This window comes from Megascapheus bottae, chromosome 24, assembly GCF_031878675.1.
Source record: "Megascapheus bottae isolate mThoBot1 chromosome 24, mThoBot2.hap1, whole genome shotgun sequence".
NCBI lineage: Eukaryota > Metazoa > Chordata > Mammalia > Rodentia > Geomyidae > Megascapheus > Megascapheus bottae.
This window is the reverse complement of record NC_143532.1, coordinates 9,763,357-9,782,227: the sequence shown is the minus strand read 5'-3', so window position 1 is coordinate 9,782,227 and position 18,871 is coordinate 9,763,357. Positions and strand designations below refer to the sequence as shown.

Genomic DNA, 18,871 nt, shown 5'->3' with positions numbered 1-18,871 from the left:
CAGGAGGAAGATCAGAAGTCAAGGACAGTTCTAGGTTCAAAACACAAGGTAATAAAAACAGAACGGCTACGATTATGAGGCAGGGGATAGAGTGCTTACCTGGAAACCCGGATTCAGTCGTGGGGGTGGGGGCTTTGTTTCTACCTAACCATTCCGCTTTAGTGCTAGCAAAGGTGATAGCCTCCCAGCACAGGGCTTCCCATTCTCCATGGCTGACCTCAAGCCTGGGCTGCTATGCCTGCTGCCGTGTATGGAGCAGTTGGGGATTCTTGAGCCTTTTTTCCCCCCCTTTGCTACTTCTACATATGACTCAACTTGAGTGTATTTATTTCTTTCCTAGAGTACTTTTTAAGTCCTTTTGTCCCATGTAAAAGTTTCAGTGAAAATTGCTGCAACTATAGGGTGCATATAACCTAGTGTTTTGCAGACCCACTTCATTTCTTCATTCATTCACTTGCTCATTCATTCATGCATGCATACGTGCCAGGGATCCAAGCCAAAGCCTCCACCACTCGGTCATAGCCCCAAGCCCATGTAGGCAATATCTAAAACACAGCGAGCTGCAGAAACAGCCAAGGGAAAGCTTAGCTGTGTTTCAGGCTACAAGTAGAGGCTGGGCCCCAGTTGCACTCTTCATAATTTAGCTGGGTGATCTTCCTTTCTTGATTGGCCCATTAGTATTTCTTCCTCAGTAACTGTCAGTCACTGAATTTTCTTAGTGAGCCAACAGGCTCCTGTGATCCTTAGGGATTTGTACCATATGGTCACGATGGCATACAAGCTGAAAGATGCCCTCCTGTATACCCTGGTAGATCCTTTGTGTCACCACAGGCATTGCCTGGATTGCCTGCATGCTGAGGCCCTGGGTTTGAGCATCACGATGCATGTGTCTGTGTGTGTGCATGTGCACAGCATCTCATACATAGACTTTTAAAATGGAACCACAACAAATCCTAACAAGTAAGACTCCCCCATCTCTGGGGACTGGATGCTCTGCACACTAACCACAGCCCATGTTGTCATTTTGTTTTGGATTTTTTTGATTTGTTTGTTTGTTTTTACATATATTCCTGGCCTCACAAGGAGAATGGAGAAGGAATCCTGAACACAGAGTAAAGAAAAAGGGAAAGAAGTCAAACAAGTTGTTCGGTCCCCCCTCCTCCCCGATGGGAGAGCCCTGTGGTAGAGAAAAACGGGAACACTGGGGAATTCAGGGTTTGTGTGGGAGAAAGATTTCCTGCCTGGCGAGGAGAGCAAGAACTCTGGAAGGAGGCAGCTCAGTTATCGAGTGTGCCGTTGGGATTTGTGCCTTGGTGGATTCTTCATATATTACAGTGAATTTAATTAAATACATTGTGATCCCAATTGAGGGTATTCTAATTAGCTGGGTCAGGAACAAATTATTCTCCCTCCTTCTCCAAATGAAAACATCTCCACTCTCCGGCAGGGAGGGCATGTCCTTGGCTGCCTGACTTGCTCGTGGAATCCTCTCCTGCCACTAAACACGAGGCAGGTTCTGAGTGTGGGATCCTAGGGAGAAGTAGTGTCCCTAAGAAGGGAGAGGGGCCTGGCCCTGGGGGACCTACAGAAGGATCTGTTCATGACTGGATCATATGGAGAGGGCACCATCTCCAGGGCCCTCGGTTGCTGGTCCCGGTCCCTGTTTATTCTCAGCCCCGAGAAGAAACAAGGACAAAGTTTGTCATGTGCACATAGGCACCAGTGGCCCTAGGTCATAAGGAGAAGTTTGGGTAAGATGTAGCCTTTAGAAATAGATGTTTCTTAGCAGCTGAGAATATAGATTATTCAGGAGTTTTTCTCAAGTGTCTTTATAACTTGGAGAAAAAAAACAAAACACCTTAGACCTTCGCAGGAAACATTGGAGTAAGTCTCTAAGGAAGGATGCTAGCTGCTTCCTCTGCCACCATCAGTGGAAGAGATTGGGCTCCAGGTTTCTCCTCTCCTTTTATTCTTTGCCCCATGATTTATAGTACATGTCTGGCATGTTCCTTTACAAAAAGACCCTTCAGTGATAGGCCTACAACTTGGTGGCAGCATAAGAAAGAATAGTTTGCCATTATAAGCTCAACAGAACAGTGATTTTTGGACTCTGTATACATCAGACCTTTTTTTCGTCAAGTGTATGTGCTGGTACTGGAGCTTGAACTCGGGGCCTCTTGTGGCTGGTGCTGTGCCACTTTTAGCCACATATTTGTTGGTTGGTTAAGTGGAGATAAGACTTTCTCAGATTTTCCTGTCCAAGCTGGCCTTAAACCTCGGTCCTCAGAGTTCAGTGTCCCAAGTAGCTAGGATCACAGGTGTGAGCCACGAGTGTTTGGTGGCCGTGGCAGCTGTTGTTCCTCCTCCTCCTCGATTCCCAATATGGTCTTTATTACATCCAAGGTTTACATGGCCCTATCACCCAAGATCCCCTGGATTTGAGGACAAAAGGCACTTGACATCTCAATTCCGGTCCAACACTTCCTGGCTGTAGTATCCTTCTATTCTGGCTTGGAGACTGGAAACGCTAGCCATTTGGAATGGAACCCTCACATCTATATTAAAATTCTATATTTAAAAGCCACTGCGATATTGCAAGGAAATCCTGTTTCATGGAGGAGGAATGGGGTTTGGAAGTTCAGGCTTTAGTAATACTTTCACTGATTTTGTAGTTTATATAGTACCAGAATTACTTGATGTGAATTTCTCTGGACTCTTAAGTTCCTTACTTTTATTCACTGTTTTAGTTGATGCTAATAAATGGAATTCTTTTGGTCTTCGTGACTCTGGAAAGCAGTTTCTGGATGTTGTACATTCCCTGTTTCCAATCACTAGTGAGACTTTTGCTCTTAGAAAGATCCTGCTCAAGATGGTAGTGTTTGAAGGGCTTTGTGGAAAGCTGGAGCAAAAAAACTATGGACAAGCCAGATCTTTCCTTCCACATCTACCGTACCAAAGCTAGCCTCTTTCTTCCTAGGTGTGGCCTTCACAAAGCATTGCTTGGTGGTTTCCCATTCTCCCCAAGTGAGTCCTGTGCAAGGAGCTTTGTGTCAGAAGAGCACCACTGACGGCAAAGCATTACAAAGTTAGCAATTCATTTCAAGAAGAGTGACTTTTTATTGTTGACCATAATGTTTTCAGCCTCTCACAGTGAGCTTTCATTGAGTGTTCCAACTCTGGATTGTGAAATTGTTCAAGGGCAGCTGTAACTTGTAGGGGATGTTCACTCCAAGTACTGTGTCTGTGTGGACTCACGCATTGTGGAGGACAGGGCTAGATCGTTCCCACTTGGTGCCTGCAAAACCCTTTGTATTCACGGCCATGGGCAGGCAGAGTTTTCCATGAATGTCTTCAGCCAGGTCCCATACCTCAGGGCCCGTAGCCTCCAGTGGGTTTGCCATAGCACCTGTTGGGTCCATTCGTATTTCTCCTTCTAACAAGGTGCAAACATGCTTCTGGGCTTGCCTTGGTTTTGCAGTGGAGTTAGGATGTGGGCATGTGGGCCTGGCGGCACAGCCATTAGTCAGGAATGGCTCTTAAGGCCATTGTGGCATTTTCAGTGAGGAGTGAAAGCCCTTCCAACTGCTCTGGCTTTTTAGTATCATTGCATTAAAAGCTGGACAAGGAAGCTATCCCAGCACAATCTGAGACCAGGATGGGGATACAGACGTCAAATAGGTCAATTGGGATCTGAAGGGAGACCAAGTGACCTGAAGTCATTTCCAGGCATGGCTGTGGGCTTCAGGGACAGGAGTGAGTGGGGAGGAGAGGAGAGGAAAGAGGTAACAACAGAGACTCCCATGAGTACATGAAGGCCTCATAGTACCCGAACTTCTCCTCTAGAAAGGTGTTAGCTACGCGACAAGCCTCCTTTGAGCCCTCCCACCAGCATGGCCAGGCACTTTTAGGGTTGTTGCCCGCATCACCTGCAGCCGTGTGTCCCCCTTGTCCTTTCCCCCAGGGGGGTCATTTGGAGAAGGACATGGACATACCCAGAACGGGTCAGTTCCCTGTCAGTAAGCAGGGTCAAGAGCTTTCATTGTATTCTCACAAGACCTTAAAACATCGCACATCTGTTTTTGAATGATGTTTAACTTTCTTATGCAAAGAATTATGGGGTCTGACATTTCTCTGACCTCCACTGTTGTGCCCGGAACTCTGTTCCTATGTGTGCTTGTTTACTTCTGGCCCTTGAGGTTCCCTACTCTGAACCCAATACCTTGTCCCTTAAACACAACAGAGACACCAAGGTGACCAGTGATGGAACCAGATGTGCTTGAGAGGGTAGCAGGGAGAAATTGGGGAAAAAAAACAATTTTTTGGTCATTTTTTTTATTTAAGGGAGAATCATTCTTGGATTCTTTCAGCACATTATAGTTTCCAATGCAAAACATCAAGTTGTTGCTGGATGCCCATGTCTTACTCCTGTAATCCTAGCTACTCAAGAGGCAGAGATCTGAAGATTGCCCTTCAAAGCCTGTTCAGCCAGGAAAGCCCGTGAGATTCTTATCTCCAACTAATCCCAGAAAAAGCAGAATTTGAGCTATGATTCTACTGGTAGACTTTGAGCTTTGAGCAAAAGAAGCTCAGGGACAGTGCCCTAAGCCCTGAGTTAAGCCCCAGAACCAGCACAGCAACAAAATCAAGTTATTTCTCTTATGGAAAGGCCTGACAGCAGCTTGGCTATGTGTTACTGGCACAGTAGGGTGACCACAGGTTAGGTTGCCAAAGCAGAGTGTGGCTGGCTGTGTTTGTAAAGTGCCAGGTAGTAAGCCATACCATCTCAGATCAACAAGTACACAACCCTGATGCATATCAGTAAAACTGTATAAAAACAGGCAGTGTGGGCCAGCCTGCGCACCCCAACCTAAATAAAGTAAGACACTTTGGAGAGTGAAAGGGAGAGCATTTATAATTGTGTGACACTGGGAGGGCCCAGTCAATGAGCAATTGCAGGCATTTGGGGATGACAGGAATGAGTGTCTGATGCTGCCTGTCTTTAGGGAGCTGCTGGAGAAAGGGACACCCCTAAGGTTCCCATCTAAGGAGCCTTATTGATAATCAGCGATGGTCTGCTGTCCTAATACATCCCTGGTGGTGTGCCTCTGGCTACTACAGGGACAGAGATGGGTTCAGGGCAGTGGCGTTTTCAAGTGGCTGATCCGGGGTATGCCTCCCTCTGCTCTGTCCTCGCAGCACCTGCAGCAGCACGAGAGTGGCGTGGAGGGCGAGAGCTGCTACTACCACTGCGTCCTGTGCAACTACTCCACCAAGGCCAAGCTGAACCTCATCCAGCACGTACGCTCCATGAAGCACCAGCGCAGTGAGAGCCTGCGCAAGCTGCAGCGGCTACAGAAGGGCCTGCCGGAGGAGGACGAGGACCTGGGCCAGATCTTCACCATCCGCAGGTGCCCCTCCACTGAGCCAGGTGAGGCGTCTCATGGGCGTCTGTGCAGGCCAGGCTGGGTCTGGGCGTTGGTCTTGATCAGCCTCCTGAGGTCATCTTTTAGGGGCAGATGTGTTAGCTGTGCAGCTGGGTCTCCGTTCAGACACTAGACATTGTGTTCTTGAAAGAAGGGTCTGTCTGGTCGTCTCCTCCTCCTCCTCCTCCTCCTCCCCCTCTTCCTTCTACTTAGCATCACTTTACTTTGGGCATATACTCAACCACAAGGAAGTCACACCCAGGCCTCTATCCAGAGAGCCAGGACCACAGGAGGTCTTCCGTCCTCGGCTCCCACAGTCCTCCTGAATGTCCTCTGTATTGCATTCTTGGTTCATTCTGTCCACGCAAATAGTATATTTTATGCCTTGATCAGTATTAAGAAGCTCCGCCTGTGAAAACGAACTTCAGTGTGGATCAGACCTAGCACTTGTTCAAAACCTCAGTCTTATTCAAGAGTGGACCCTGGCTTCTTGCTACTTCCTGAAGTCTACACCCGGTGGCTGATTTCTCTCTGCCCTCCTTCTTTTCATTGGTAGTCACTTTTGCTTTCTTCCTCCTCTTTGTGACTCTTACTCCCATTGGGGCAATGTGTTGTAGAATTACCACCTGTGTTTTCAAACTTCAATTTTCTTATAACTTGGCAGCCCAGGACAGTTGCTTGTCTCTTTATAATAACAAAGCAAGCCAGGTGTTGTGAGGCACCCCTATCTTGCTGGGAAGGAGGATTTCCAGTTGGATGCCAGCCTAGGTTATGTAAAAGACCTGTCTCCCCAAACACAATCTCTTCTCCACCATCCCCTGGGGGAGAAAGCCAGGGTGAAGTCCCGCCTCGTCTTAATCTCTGCTGTCACTCTACATCGAAGAACCCAGTGCTGATCTTCCAACCTCTGCCTCCCAGCACCTGTTGCCTCCTGTCACCACGCCATCTGCCTTTGAATTTGCCAGCCCAGAAGCTGCCTGCTCGACCTAGCGTTTGAAAGAGTTGGCGTGTTCCTCCTGACAGCTCTCTCCTCCTGGTTTCTCCTCTCTAGTCTTCCTGATTCTTTTAACGGTTGTCCATGACTGTCCAGGGTTCCTGGCCTCAGCCTGATACCCTTCCCCCTGCCCCTCACCCCACTAGGTTCCAAGTCCTCCCTCAAGGCTTAAGGCCCTTGAAGCTTAGCCCTCTGGTGCTTCCAAACATCAGGAACTTCCTGGACACCTCACTGACCCCACCTCAAGGACACTGGGCTCCACGTCGCCAGGCAGACTCGTTTGGCCTTCAGATGGCACCTTGTCTAAAGAAACCACACCAGAGCCTCGGGGCTGTTTTCCTCCCCCTTCCCCCACCTGTCTCCAGAAGCATCTCCTCAGCCCCTGAGCTGTGTGGGCTGTTGATTTCAGTGCTATGCATTCTTCAAGGTAAAAAGTTAGGTTAAACCTTAGGAAGAATGGTGTGGCTCTCTGTCATTCCATTCTCCAAACTTCCAGCTTTCAGGTGTTTCTTTGGCTACTTTTCTCCCTTTATATGTTCATGCATGTTTCTGCCACTGTTTCTTGTTTTGACATTTCAGGTATTCTCTCTGGTTTTCCACTCTGGACAATGAGGCTTTCACTAATGTACTATTCTATAAACCCTTCCACGCTATCTGCTGTCACATATAAACACACCTACCCCCACCCCTTCCTTACACTCATCCACAAGCTCAGATACCACATCCACACCCTTCCCCTGAAACACAGAGATGCTGGGTCTCCACCCACCTCTATTCTGTACATACTGAGCCCATGTCACTGGTATGCAGCTTACCACAGCCACTCACTCACCCATCTCCATAGCATTGACAGACCCCTGCAGGTACTCTATGGACACAGCACCCACACGTACACACTCCACACCCCTAAGTACCGATCAGCTGCCCCCCTCCCCGTCACTTCCCTGAGCACTCTATCATCCCCTCCCGCCATCTTCCATTAGGATGAAATAATAATTTGGGGTTCTATTAATATTCAGTGTTTTCATTATTATAACTCTATAAATATTAATCACAGCTGAGCCATGTAGAGTTTTATAATTTCATTTACCTTCTTGTACAACTTTTTGTTTTCCCTGGTTTTCTAGGTACCTATGATTAATTCATGGCCTTCCTGTGGCAGAGGAGACATTTCCCAATCTCCACATTTCCATCACCTTCGCTTCCTCACGGAGGTGCCAGCCTAAGCCTTGCCTGCTCCCACTCCCACTCCCACCCCACGGCTGCCTTCTCCGTAGACACGAAGCTGAAGCTCCCACAGTGGACCGGGCCCCCATCTAGGAACTGTCCTCCCTGCTGGGGTGGCTGGGTTTTCTTGTCTTGGTGAAAGGCAAGGCCTCCTGTCTTCTGACAGTCAGTGTGAATCATTTCTTCAGGAGGGCACCATGATCCCTTCCAAGTCTACAAAGACAGTTCCTCCTGTGTCTCCAGATGTCTGCCCTGGTTCAAGCTTAGGCGCTCCATCCCTGCAGCTCCCTCTTGGTCTCTAATTCCAGCCTGCTGTGTGAGTGCTCTGAGGACTCTCTGGGTGGGACAGCACCCAGAGACACCCTCCTATCCCCGAAGCCTGAGATCTTAGTGCCTCCTGGCTGTGGGGGGCCCCGGTCCCATGGGAGTATTTGGGACCCTGTTAGGTGCCGCTGCTTTCTGTTGTTTTGCTTTGAGATGTGTCCCAGGATTCTCCATCAACATACATAGAGAGCCATTTCTTTCCCCATGTGTGGCTCGTCCATTTTCTGCCAGCTCTGTGCAGCTCTGTGCACGTCATTGTGTCAAGCTTCCGAGAAAAGCTGCTCCCTTTTACCCCTCAGTTCTTTCTTCCCCTCTGCTCAGAATTCCCTTTTTTTATTAATGAGGTGCCCCAAACTAAATAGGGTACAGCTGCCATCTCACCCCAGTCTCTGGACTGGAACAAACAGTTCCCTGTTTTATAATGTCCTGCGCCTTGTTATACAGTCTGCCCCGAGCTGACTTTCCTCTGCGGCTTTCTGGGCTCCTGTCATTTAATGCGCATTAGGGGCTTTACTCCCTCCCAAAGCCTGTGGAGGACTGCAGTGGAGATGGTAGACTTCCGCTCCACATTTCCAGACCCTTTTTGTATTGTCCTTGACTTCAGTCCTGTTGTTCCACCCGCGCCCTCCCACACACACGCCTGTGAAGTTTGTACTCCACTGACCCGTGACACAGGGGCAGACGATTAGGTAACACACACACATACACACACACGATGTGAACAGGAACTTGGTTCTGTTTTAGAAATCTCCATAAAAGAGCACATCTTAACACATACCCTCCCTGTTTCTGGGCACTGGCCCTTGAGAACTTGAAAGAATCATTCCAAGAAAGGGGACGTGTAGAGCGGGATAGAACTGAAGAGCTAGTGCCTCAGCCTCGCACTTGTAAAAATGGACTTCCTAAAAGTACTCCCGCTTCCCTCCTTGACAGAGGGTCAGGACATAGTCCTTCAGCTGGAAGCAGCCTTCCTGTGGTGCGTGGAGCGCGAGGAAACTTCTGCGTCTCTCTCAGGGCCCTGCCAGCTCTGTCTGATCTCAAGCGCTGGACCCCAGTGTGTGCTGCTATCCTGACTTTGTGGTGCTGGTGTACTGTCATCTTTCCTTCTCTTCCTTTCCTCTTTGGTTCATCTGCCACAGCCATCAACAGGCACCTAGGCTCTGGGCCTCCAACCCAGTTTTCCAGTATCCGCTGTGAGTATTTAGAGTTTGTGGCAGGGTTGCTGGACCCCGGAACGGTGTTTTCTCTTTCTGTAGCTTGGCTCACCTGTCTACTGACCGGCCAGATTTTCCACACAGCCTGCTTTCCTACAGGAAGGTGCTGGTCTGAGGAATGAGTCAAAGTCAAGGAAATGATGAGTTTTCTCCTTCTTTAGAACTTTCTGGGATGGGCTGTCATTGGCCACTGCTGTCCACGCTGCACAAGATCCCTACGAGGTCTTATGGGCAAATGCATCATGTGTGGGTACTGTCTTGTGCCAGAAGGGTAAAGCTCTGGCTGCTAGCAGGGTCCTGGTTATCGGCAGCTACTGTCATGTGCAATCTTGCTCAGGGCAGAGGCAGGTCATCGTCTGCACTCACATGCTCAATCTGCCTATTGGAAAGGTGACTCAGTGGTTGACTTCTTGCTTTGAATGCACAGGCCCTCAGTTCAATCCCCAGCACATCCCCACCAAAGATAAAGATAAAAATGACCTGAAAATACACGCCTCAGAAAAGCACCTAACCAGGTGAAGACCTCTCCCCATTTTGATCCGCAAGATTGAAGGGGGTGTCTCTTGACTTGGTTGGGAGCCGGGCTCTTCATTTCATTTCATCTCCCGCACCCCCACAGGCACAGGTTAGCTCACAGGCGTGGGCTAATGCAATGTGCTGTATCTGCATCTATTTCTCAGCCACTGACCTTGGCTGTCTGCTTCCCTTTAGTGGACTCAAAGCTCTAGAAAGATGGAAAGCTCTCACAGGTAGATCACATGTGGGATCACCTCCCCTGTTTGCTTATTAAAAAGACATTTCTGGCTCCTGGGTGAAGCTGTAGTTAATTTCACTCTATCAGTGCCGGAAGCTTCAAGAATACAAGAAGTCCATTGTGTTTCTTCTGTTGGCCTGTCTCCTCCCTCCTCCTCTTCCTCCTCCGGTTTTCTTCTCTTGCCTTAGTTACATTTAATTTCATATAAATCCAGATTTCCAAGCTTCACACACATGCAATTACATCAAACAGTTCTTTGTTAATGGCCTACATACTTGATATCTCGTGAGCTGGGGGACATAGCTTATGTCTTTTCTGGCTACTGGCATCAATAAACTGGTTACTAGACTAGTTCAGTCACTCAAGGTGACTGGGCGATGACTCAGCCCACGGACAACAGCATTCAGGGTTTAAGAGACTGTTGTTGGAGCAAAAGACAGCATCCCCTTGAGTGGCATGTCCTGCAGCTTGCCAAGCCACGGTGAGATTTCCATGATGCCCTTTACTGAATCACTCTCTGGCTTTGCTTAGAGGATCTTCTCTTTTAAACCAACTTTGAATAAGTGCTGTGTAAATCACACAGCAGTTTATGAGGACAGAAAAAAAAGATCACGTCTGCTTTCTCATTTGACTTTGTTTTAATTTTTTGAAATTGGCAGAAGGCTTCCCTCTAAATGTGAGGTATACCTTAAGTGTGTGTGTGTGTGTGTGTGTGTGTGTGTGTGTGTGGAGAGAGAGGGGGGGGGAGCAAAATTATATGCAGTTTCAGCGTAGTTCTTCTCACACCACTAAAATAGGTGGTGGCTAGTTTTCCAGTTCAGAAGCTTGTGTTTTTGTGAAAGCCACTCTGTTATGCTTTCTCCTTTGCTTTGTCCTGTGTTTCTTGTTGTCAAGGTTCGGGGTAAGTACAAAGCTAGAGTATTTCCAACTTGAGGCTTTAAAGGTAAGAGAGTATCGAAACAACTAGGGCAACTAAAGTTTTAAGCATCAATGGAGGACTGGAGGAAATAGGAATTTATCTCTTTAATAGTCTGTCCATTCCTTTGTAGAAAGACATTTCACCATAGAGATACAGAGCTCGTTGTATTGCAGCACAGGACAGATGATAATGTGGTTCAGTGAAAAACAACCAAATAGAATATAGGTTGATTTTTTTTAAAAAATATTTTCCTCCCATCTCTCTTTTTTTTTTTTTTTTTGTCGGTCATGAGCTCTGAGCCTAGGCACTGTCCCTGAGCTCTTCAGCTCAAGGCTAGCTTTCTATCACTTGAGCCACAGCACCACTTCAAGTTTTCTGGTGATTAATTTGGAGTCTCACAGACTTTCCTGCCCAGGCATGGTTTTGAACCACAATCCTCAGATCTCAGCCTCCTGAGTATGAGTAGCTAGAATGACAGGTGTGAACCACCAGCACCCCGCTATTTTCCTTACCTCTTTAAAAAGGTGTTAGGCAAAGTATTTTTGTACCTGTTGTGTCTGGTGATTTTGTGAGTGGGATTTCTTACTGTGCTGTCAAAGAGTGTCAAACGCATGGCAAGAGTTCCCATGATGATAGTGCGTGTGGATGGGTATTTGCAGCAACACATCAGCAACGTGCCAAGAGGTGGGTCCTGACTGTCTTTTGTTTTGCCAGTGTGAGGCATTCATGGTTTGGTTGCTGCCTTGATTCTTCTGCATTCTGCATACCCACAGACAGCCCACGAGTAGTTCTCAGGGTGTACACTGTCTTGTTTTTCTGTTGGAACAGAGTTCTTGATTTGCCTTAATTAGTCCTCTAACAATCTACAAAGGTCAGTGCCAATTGCCTGTTCATTTACATTTGTAATTGTGATAGCTTCTGATTACATATTCCTTGTCTCAGTCCTTCCTCTTGGGTAGAGGCAAGAGTACCCCCCCCACACACACACCTTCTCCACAGTGCTCATACCCATGAACATATGAGCGCACATTCTCATGTTCATGTGTGCACTCACACACACAGCAGAGTGAGAGCTAGGTGACTTCTCATAGAAGAGCCCTTCGTTGTAGTGGCCCGGCCTTCTGTAGAATGTTAGTGTCCGGAGGAAAGGCACCTTGGAGAGGCTGTTGTCTCCGAGTTAGAGATAGAATGCAGCCAGAGTCAGGGAAATTACGTCAGTACCAGGCAAGAAATCTGAGAGCCATTATCCAGGAGCCTTCTTGAACTGGATAATTAAGGGCAATTAAACTTTTCTGCTGGCTCTCTGTAAAATATGCTAATGCTCTCCATTGGAAAGTGGACATAGCCAGAATGTAGCTTCATTGCTGTCCCTTACTGCAGGCCTGCAAGGGTCTCCCAGGATAGCACATGACATGTCCAGGACAGCCTCCCAGGCATTTGGTCCAGGGTCTGTCTATAGCCTCCCAACCCGACCTGTATGCCCTCTCTGTGTCCAGAGAGAGGAGTACACAGCCCTGGTGTCAGTGGTGGCACTTGAAAGTTCTCATTAAGTGTGTCCTTTCTTGGTCTGTGCCACCAGCGGCTAGTTGCTTTTGTTGTTAGGGTGATCTAAGCTAACAGACTTTTCTGTATCTCACCCTGGAGCACAGGCAGGTGTTGCCCTGCTGAGAAGCACTGTTCTTGGCTTTGGGCTCCTGTGCGGCTTCAGTACCATCTCGTTGAGAGGAGGTACTCGTGTGTGCCCTCATGACCATTGAGCACCGCCAGTTCAGAGAGGCACAGGGCTGTGGCTGTTCCCTGTGAGGCACCATGGAACCAGGTGGCACAGCATGAGGAAAAACAGTTTGGGGCTGGGGAGAGAGAGAGTGGGAAATGGTGCCTGCTGGAGTTAGGGGAGGCATTCTGGGGTGTTTGTGTTGAAGGATGTATCTAAGCATGCCACTCCAGTCGGCCAATCAGAGCACAGAAACACAGGAACTCCCAGTGGACTATAGAATGTGGTGAAACCTGTACCCCACAGTATTCCATATGGCCTTGGTAAAGGGTGTCCAGGGATTCTGAAAGTTTGAATGTGGATTGTGTGAATAGTTAGCTGATTGATGGTGGTGGTGGTGGTGGTGGTGGTGATTTGTGCCAGTACTGGGGCTTTAGCTCAGGACCTGGTTGCTGTCCTTTAGCTCTGTTTGCTCAAGGCCACTTCTCTACCACTTGAACCACAGCTTTAATTCTGGCTTTTTTTTTTTTTCTGATTAGTTGGGGATAAGAATCTTATTGACCTTTCTAACTCTGGCTGGTTTTGACTCTTGATCCTCAGATCTCAGCCTCCTGAGTAGCTAGGATTACAAGTGTGAGTCACCGGGGCCTGGCCATGAAAGAGATGTTTTGACAGGTTTGGGGTGGGGGCGGGGGATCCTGCCTCCAGATTTCCTTGGAGAGGAGAGACTTTGTGGCAGGAAGCAATAGGCAGTGTCTCTGTCATGTACACAGGCCTCTGCCATTACTGATTTCTGACCTTTCGCCTCTGCGCTTAGCCACCCCCCTCCCTCCTCACCGATCCCATGTATTGTTCCAGAGAACTTATGGTGTTACCTTTGGGAACATCCAAAGAATCCATTTCTGGGCTGCTTACATCACATATGAAACTCCTTCCTAACCTTGGTAGGGGTCAAGGAAGAAATAGAACATGTATCTTTGTGCTTACAGAAATAGATCAAAGGCTGCTTTGCCAACCTACTGATGTTAAGGAACCCCCTTCAGACTGTGACCCAATTATGAGAATTATCGTTCCAGATGACTCCTCCCCCCCTCAAGAAAACACTGACTAGCAGTGTCCATTTTGTGGTGTTCCTTGCAAATCAGTATAGTCAGTGTGTCTGTGTTTACCTGGTTCTTACACCTCTAAACTCGGGAGAGCCACTAGAGATTTCTCCAGGTCCTTAGAAAGTTAAATACAATCAAAGTTCTTTCTCCATCACGGTAGTCAGATTGCTAGTGCTTTATATACATTATATGTGTGTATGTACACACACACACACACACACACACACACACACACACACACGTGGATTGTGTTGCCTCAGTGGATAGCATGGAGTCATGGAATAGCCATAAGGTCATACTGGTTAGTGCGGGCTTCATGGCCGAAGCTCGGGTGAGGGCTGAGTTCTTCACAGTGTGCGGCTGCCTGTCAGCCTGGAATGGAGCTCCATGCTTTTGGCCTCTCTTTCTCTCTCCTTCCTTCCTTCCTTCCTTCCGTTTCTCAGTCTGGGAGAGAGCTGTCTTCAGAAAGGCATTTAATTTTGCCACTTACATCTTTTTCCATTAGCAGTTTTAAGGGACTTTGAAAGGACTTTGTAAAGATGTGTTTTTTTTATAGTTTTATACCTCACTACTATTTTGAGACCTTTGATGTGTATATGCTAATAAAAGGAGCTATTTATTGCATTTTATAGATCCTTCGACCTCTGTTCTAATCAGAATATTAAAAGTTGGACCATAAGTGATTTTCTTGGAACAGGCCTGTGTGTTGTTTTAACCCAAATTATATCTAGCATTGTCATTTTAATTATAGTCTTAGAGGACCTTGTTCATTTTTCTCTTACTGCTTTCCTTGGCTTTCTTTTCTCCTGATCTAGCCTCTTCCTGTTCCATTTCCCCATTCTCTGCTGGCCACCATTCTACAACATTCTGCTGTGAGGTGAACAAAAAAGAAGTATACAGGCTCACTCTCCTTCCTAGAAAAGGACAGGAGCATGGCTGGAGCAGATGTGGCCTAGCCTAGCAGTGGAATTGTGTGGCTCTGTCCTGAGGATATCCAGGTGCTACCAGAGAATCTGGGGAATCAGCCAGTGGTGGAAAACACTAAATATACATGGGATGTCAGGTACATAGAACACTATATGAAGAGCTCAGTGGGACGCAGGCAGATGAGGGGCTGGTGTCAAGGAGAGATTCGTTAGTTATATAAGATGTCTGTCTTGAGGAGGTAACTGCAGAGGCAGTGAGGGAAAAGGCCCCGCTGAGGGCCAGCTCTGTTGTCTATCTGAAGACTGGCAGTGAGAGAACAAGTTATATTTTGTGTTGGGGGGGTGGCACAGAGGTCAGTTCTACCAAACTTCCAATTGGGAGGTCGCTTTGCCCGGTGGCGCACACCTGTAACCTCCGCACTTGGGGGATCTTGCATTCAAGGACATCCTGAACTATATAGTGAGCTTAGGCTCCACCAGGTCTTAAAAAAAAACATGAGAAAGCCAAGAACAAGACAGAGTGACAGCGACATTCCCTGTTCAGGTTGCATGTCCTGGATGTCCACTGATGCCCAGGTACATATTCCATCCTTCAGCTTTAGCCTCATTGTCAGGGCAGGGTGAGGCACCACTGTGTGCCTTCTTTCCAGAAACCTGGAGTTGAGGACAGTTTCCAGGAGAAGAAGGCAAGCCGTGTCTTCCCTGAACGGTAGAGTCCAGTCATTTGCTCTCAGGCTGCGCACAGCTCTGAAGGGTTCTCTGCTTCAGCCCAGGAGCTGGCAGGGCTTTTTTACAAACAGCAACATCCTTGCTGGGACGTAACCCACTGCCTACATACAGAGCACCAGGAAGACATTGCCCTGAGGATGAGTTTTCTCCCATGATGGAAACACCAGATCAGGATAAGAACAACCAGTGGGTGGTCAAGGGCGGAGGCAGGCTAGGGCACACTTAGAACCTTTTCTACCACCAACCCTCTTGACAGGTGGTCACATTCTGGAGACCATCCTGGGATATGAGATCAGGCTTTCTTTCCTCCTCACCTTGTTCTCTTGATGACCCCAGTGCTGTGAGACTAGAGGTCAGTATCTCATTCTGGAGGCCTGATGACTCCCATTTGGCTACTGTGCCTAGCGGATCTTTGACTGATCTAGCCCAGACACTGGATTAATCCAAAGACTTCCTTAGAATGTGTTAGAGGAGACCAGGGGGATTTGCGCCATGTGGTCCTGTTTTCTCTAGGCTTCTCTTTAATTGGGAATGTAGACCTTTTTGTTTTGCTGCTGTTGTTTGGGTTTTAGGGGTAGAGAGATGTGGTGGTCAGAGAGGGGCAGGGCTTCTACACATTTCTATAAGGAACCCTTGAAAAAGGCCCAGGAGAAAAACATGTTGGCATGCATGAGAGAGAGAGAGACAGAGACGGAGACAGACAGAGACAGACAGACAGAGACAAAGAGAGATAACGTGTATATCTCTCTCTATATATTATATGTAATGGATATTTGGAAAGAATGTTTCAACCACACCTGGCTGCCGTGTGTGAGAGGACAAATTTAATATATTTCGAAAATCTAGCCACAGGCAGCTTTTCGGATTTTCTGTTCATTTCTTTAAGGGGTATGTGTGTTGGGGGGAACTGCAAAAGAGAGGGGAGCTATGGTTTGCATTTGTTTTCTTCTAGATTTGAGCAACCAGAAGAAGAAAGATTATCTCTAAAGGATATGAAAGGTTTAATCATTTTAATTTTGTTTTTATTAAAGTTTATCATAACTTTTTCCCCCTCCAACATGCCCTGATAGAACAGAAGGAGAGAGTGGGAGGTTATATAAATATACTGAAACCCCCAGCACATGGTTAATGAAGACCTTCCAGTGGGTGGCGCCTTGTGGGGAGGAAGCGGCTGGATTTCTGGGGATGATGAACTGACCAGTACAGGCTGGACAACCCTGAGTTGTTGCTGTATCTCAGGGGCTCAGCCACCCCCCACAGATGATGTCTTCGGAGCTCCTACTGCTCATTAAACTGGAAGGAATTCAGCTCCAGCTATTGACTTAGCCTATTGTGCTTCTCAGCACACTTGTTAAAGAAGTTAAGATTTATAGAGAACATGAAGGTTTGCTCCCGCTGGCGTCTTCCACACCTGTTATCACAGCCGAGTATTTGAACCCAGATACTTTGGTGAGTTGCTTTAAGCCCAAAGCTTGCACACACTTGTTTTTATAAAACAGCAAAGCTGGGATAGACAGTCTTTAATGTGGGGGTAAGAGGATAAAAAAAAAAAACCCATCCTATAAATTCTGGTAAAACTGAGCAGGATCCTAGGTGAATAGAACTTGGGCTCATTTTCCCTTTGTGGGACAGAAAAAGAAGTTTGTTCTCAAACTGAGCCAAGTTGTAAAAACAATGGCTGAGTGCATCAGAGTCATGTGGTTTCTGTGAAGTGTCCCTGCCTATCCACGCTGGACAATCCGTGAAGCCACACATGTTTCAAATGCTGCTAGGAGACCTAGGTGGGCCTTGAGAATGACTCTTGCTAAGGCTAGAAACTCACCTCACAAGTTCTAGAGCTGATTAGAAGCAGTGGAATGGAATCAATGGCATGTCCTTGAGCCCAGCCCTGACCTAAACTGGCAGCTCAGTAGCCCTACTTCAGCCCAGTCTTTTTGCTTTCTTTCCTTCTTTTTTTTTTTTTTTTGCCTGCCTGAGGCTTGAACTCAGGGTCTGGGCACTGTCCAGAGCTTCTTTTGATTAAGACTAGCGCTCTACCACTTGAGCCACAGAGCCACTTCCAGCGTTTCTGTTTATGTGGTACCCAGGAATTGATCCCAGGGCTTCATGCATGCTAGGCAAGAGCCCCACACTCCCAGCCCTTCTAGCCTAGTCTTTAAAAGGGCTTCCGAGATACTTTGAAAACTTCTTTAACTGGCAGAATGGTTTGCTCATCAGAGGAGAAGCAGCTTTTCAATGGCAGCTGTTCCTTCTGTTCCGTACACTGAAGTGGAAACTATATCATGGCTTTACCCTCACAGCTTTTCCAGCAGATAACCTGGCTCTTGGAAGAAAACTGTGTGGACAGTGAGGTTTCCTTGGAGCCTGGGGAAAAACCTCCCCCCCCCCCTACATCTCCTGTCTGGTCTTACCATTGGATCTGGATCCTCTCTGCAGGGATGGATTCAGGAGTAGATCTATATCTATATATGTATATCTGTAGATATCTATCTATCTAAAGATATAGATTTGTAGATATATAATTAGAACCTAGGGGCTGCCCTAAGTTTCAGGCATCAGCCTTGCCAAGCTAGCTGTGTTCTGAATGGGAGAATAAACCTGGCAGCATGTAATTTTGGAATTCTTTTAAGGGAGAGGCCTGAGCCAGCAGGGGCAGTTTTTGGTTAGTTCCAACTGCAGCTGTAGGAACAAATGTAGACCATTCTCGGTGGGTTTCTTGATAGGAGCCTGTGACAGCAGGTTAGACAGAGAAAGAGGAACCCAAGGTTGCATGGGTACCTACAGAAATTCTAGTGTGTGGCGTGAAGTCTTAGTGCTTTATTTCTGAACCTATATACATATAGGTTCATACATATAATTTTGGGGGCCTGAGCTGGTATAGTAGGTACAGGCCTGAGCATCCTATGATAGATCATTATTTGGGCATACCACTGTAGATTACAGAGATGTCCCACGAATGGACTAAGTGAGCTGTTTTTCCTTTGGGAAGAGGGCAGTCGCCCAGGAAGGAAGTTGAGTTAGTTGTTACCCAGTTTCCACTGGTCTTCCCATAAATCTTCTCACCAAGCTTACTGCCTCTTCGTGGTCCTAAGATGGCTGAGCTTCAAGGTGGGACAGTAAAAGGATGGCAGTGTCTGCGCCACTCCAGTCCATCTCTCTAAAAGTTACCTTGAAGCCCCGCCCCTACTTCTTCCAGCTCATTGTTGGGGCGTCAGCCATAGGACTGTCATTGTACACTGCAGATAATAAATAGTTCTTACCTGAGGATAGTGTACCCTGAATAAAATGAGTGTTCACTTAGCAAGGAACAGTTATTAGGAAGGCAATTAGAAGGCCCAGCCATACGTCTTTTAAGAGATAAGAAGGGGATTAAGTAAACTGTTACGGTTATGTGATGGAAATCTAGGTGGCCATTAAGAATAATGTTGATTAATATTTAAGGATATGGAAGAAAAGCTCCACAGACTGAAGGGAAGCAAGACACAAACTCGGAATAATTGCCCTAATTTCCTCCAAAATGTATATAAATATACTGAGATGC

General features: G+C 47.2%; 1 protein-coding gene across 1 annotated transcript in view; it reads left to right on the top strand.

Annotated features, from left to right (window-relative positions):
* Zfhx3 (zinc finger homeobox 3) overlaps positions 1-18,871 on the top strand; it is a 235,925-nt gene that overhangs the window by 142,552 nt on the left and 74,502 nt on the right. Inside the window, exon 4 of the mRNA XM_090357348.1 lies at positions 5,197-5,428. Within this exon, the coding sequence (XP_090213474.1) occupies positions 5,197-5,428 (232 nt within the window). The remainder of the gene's footprint in view (positions 1-5,196; positions 5,429-18,871) is intronic.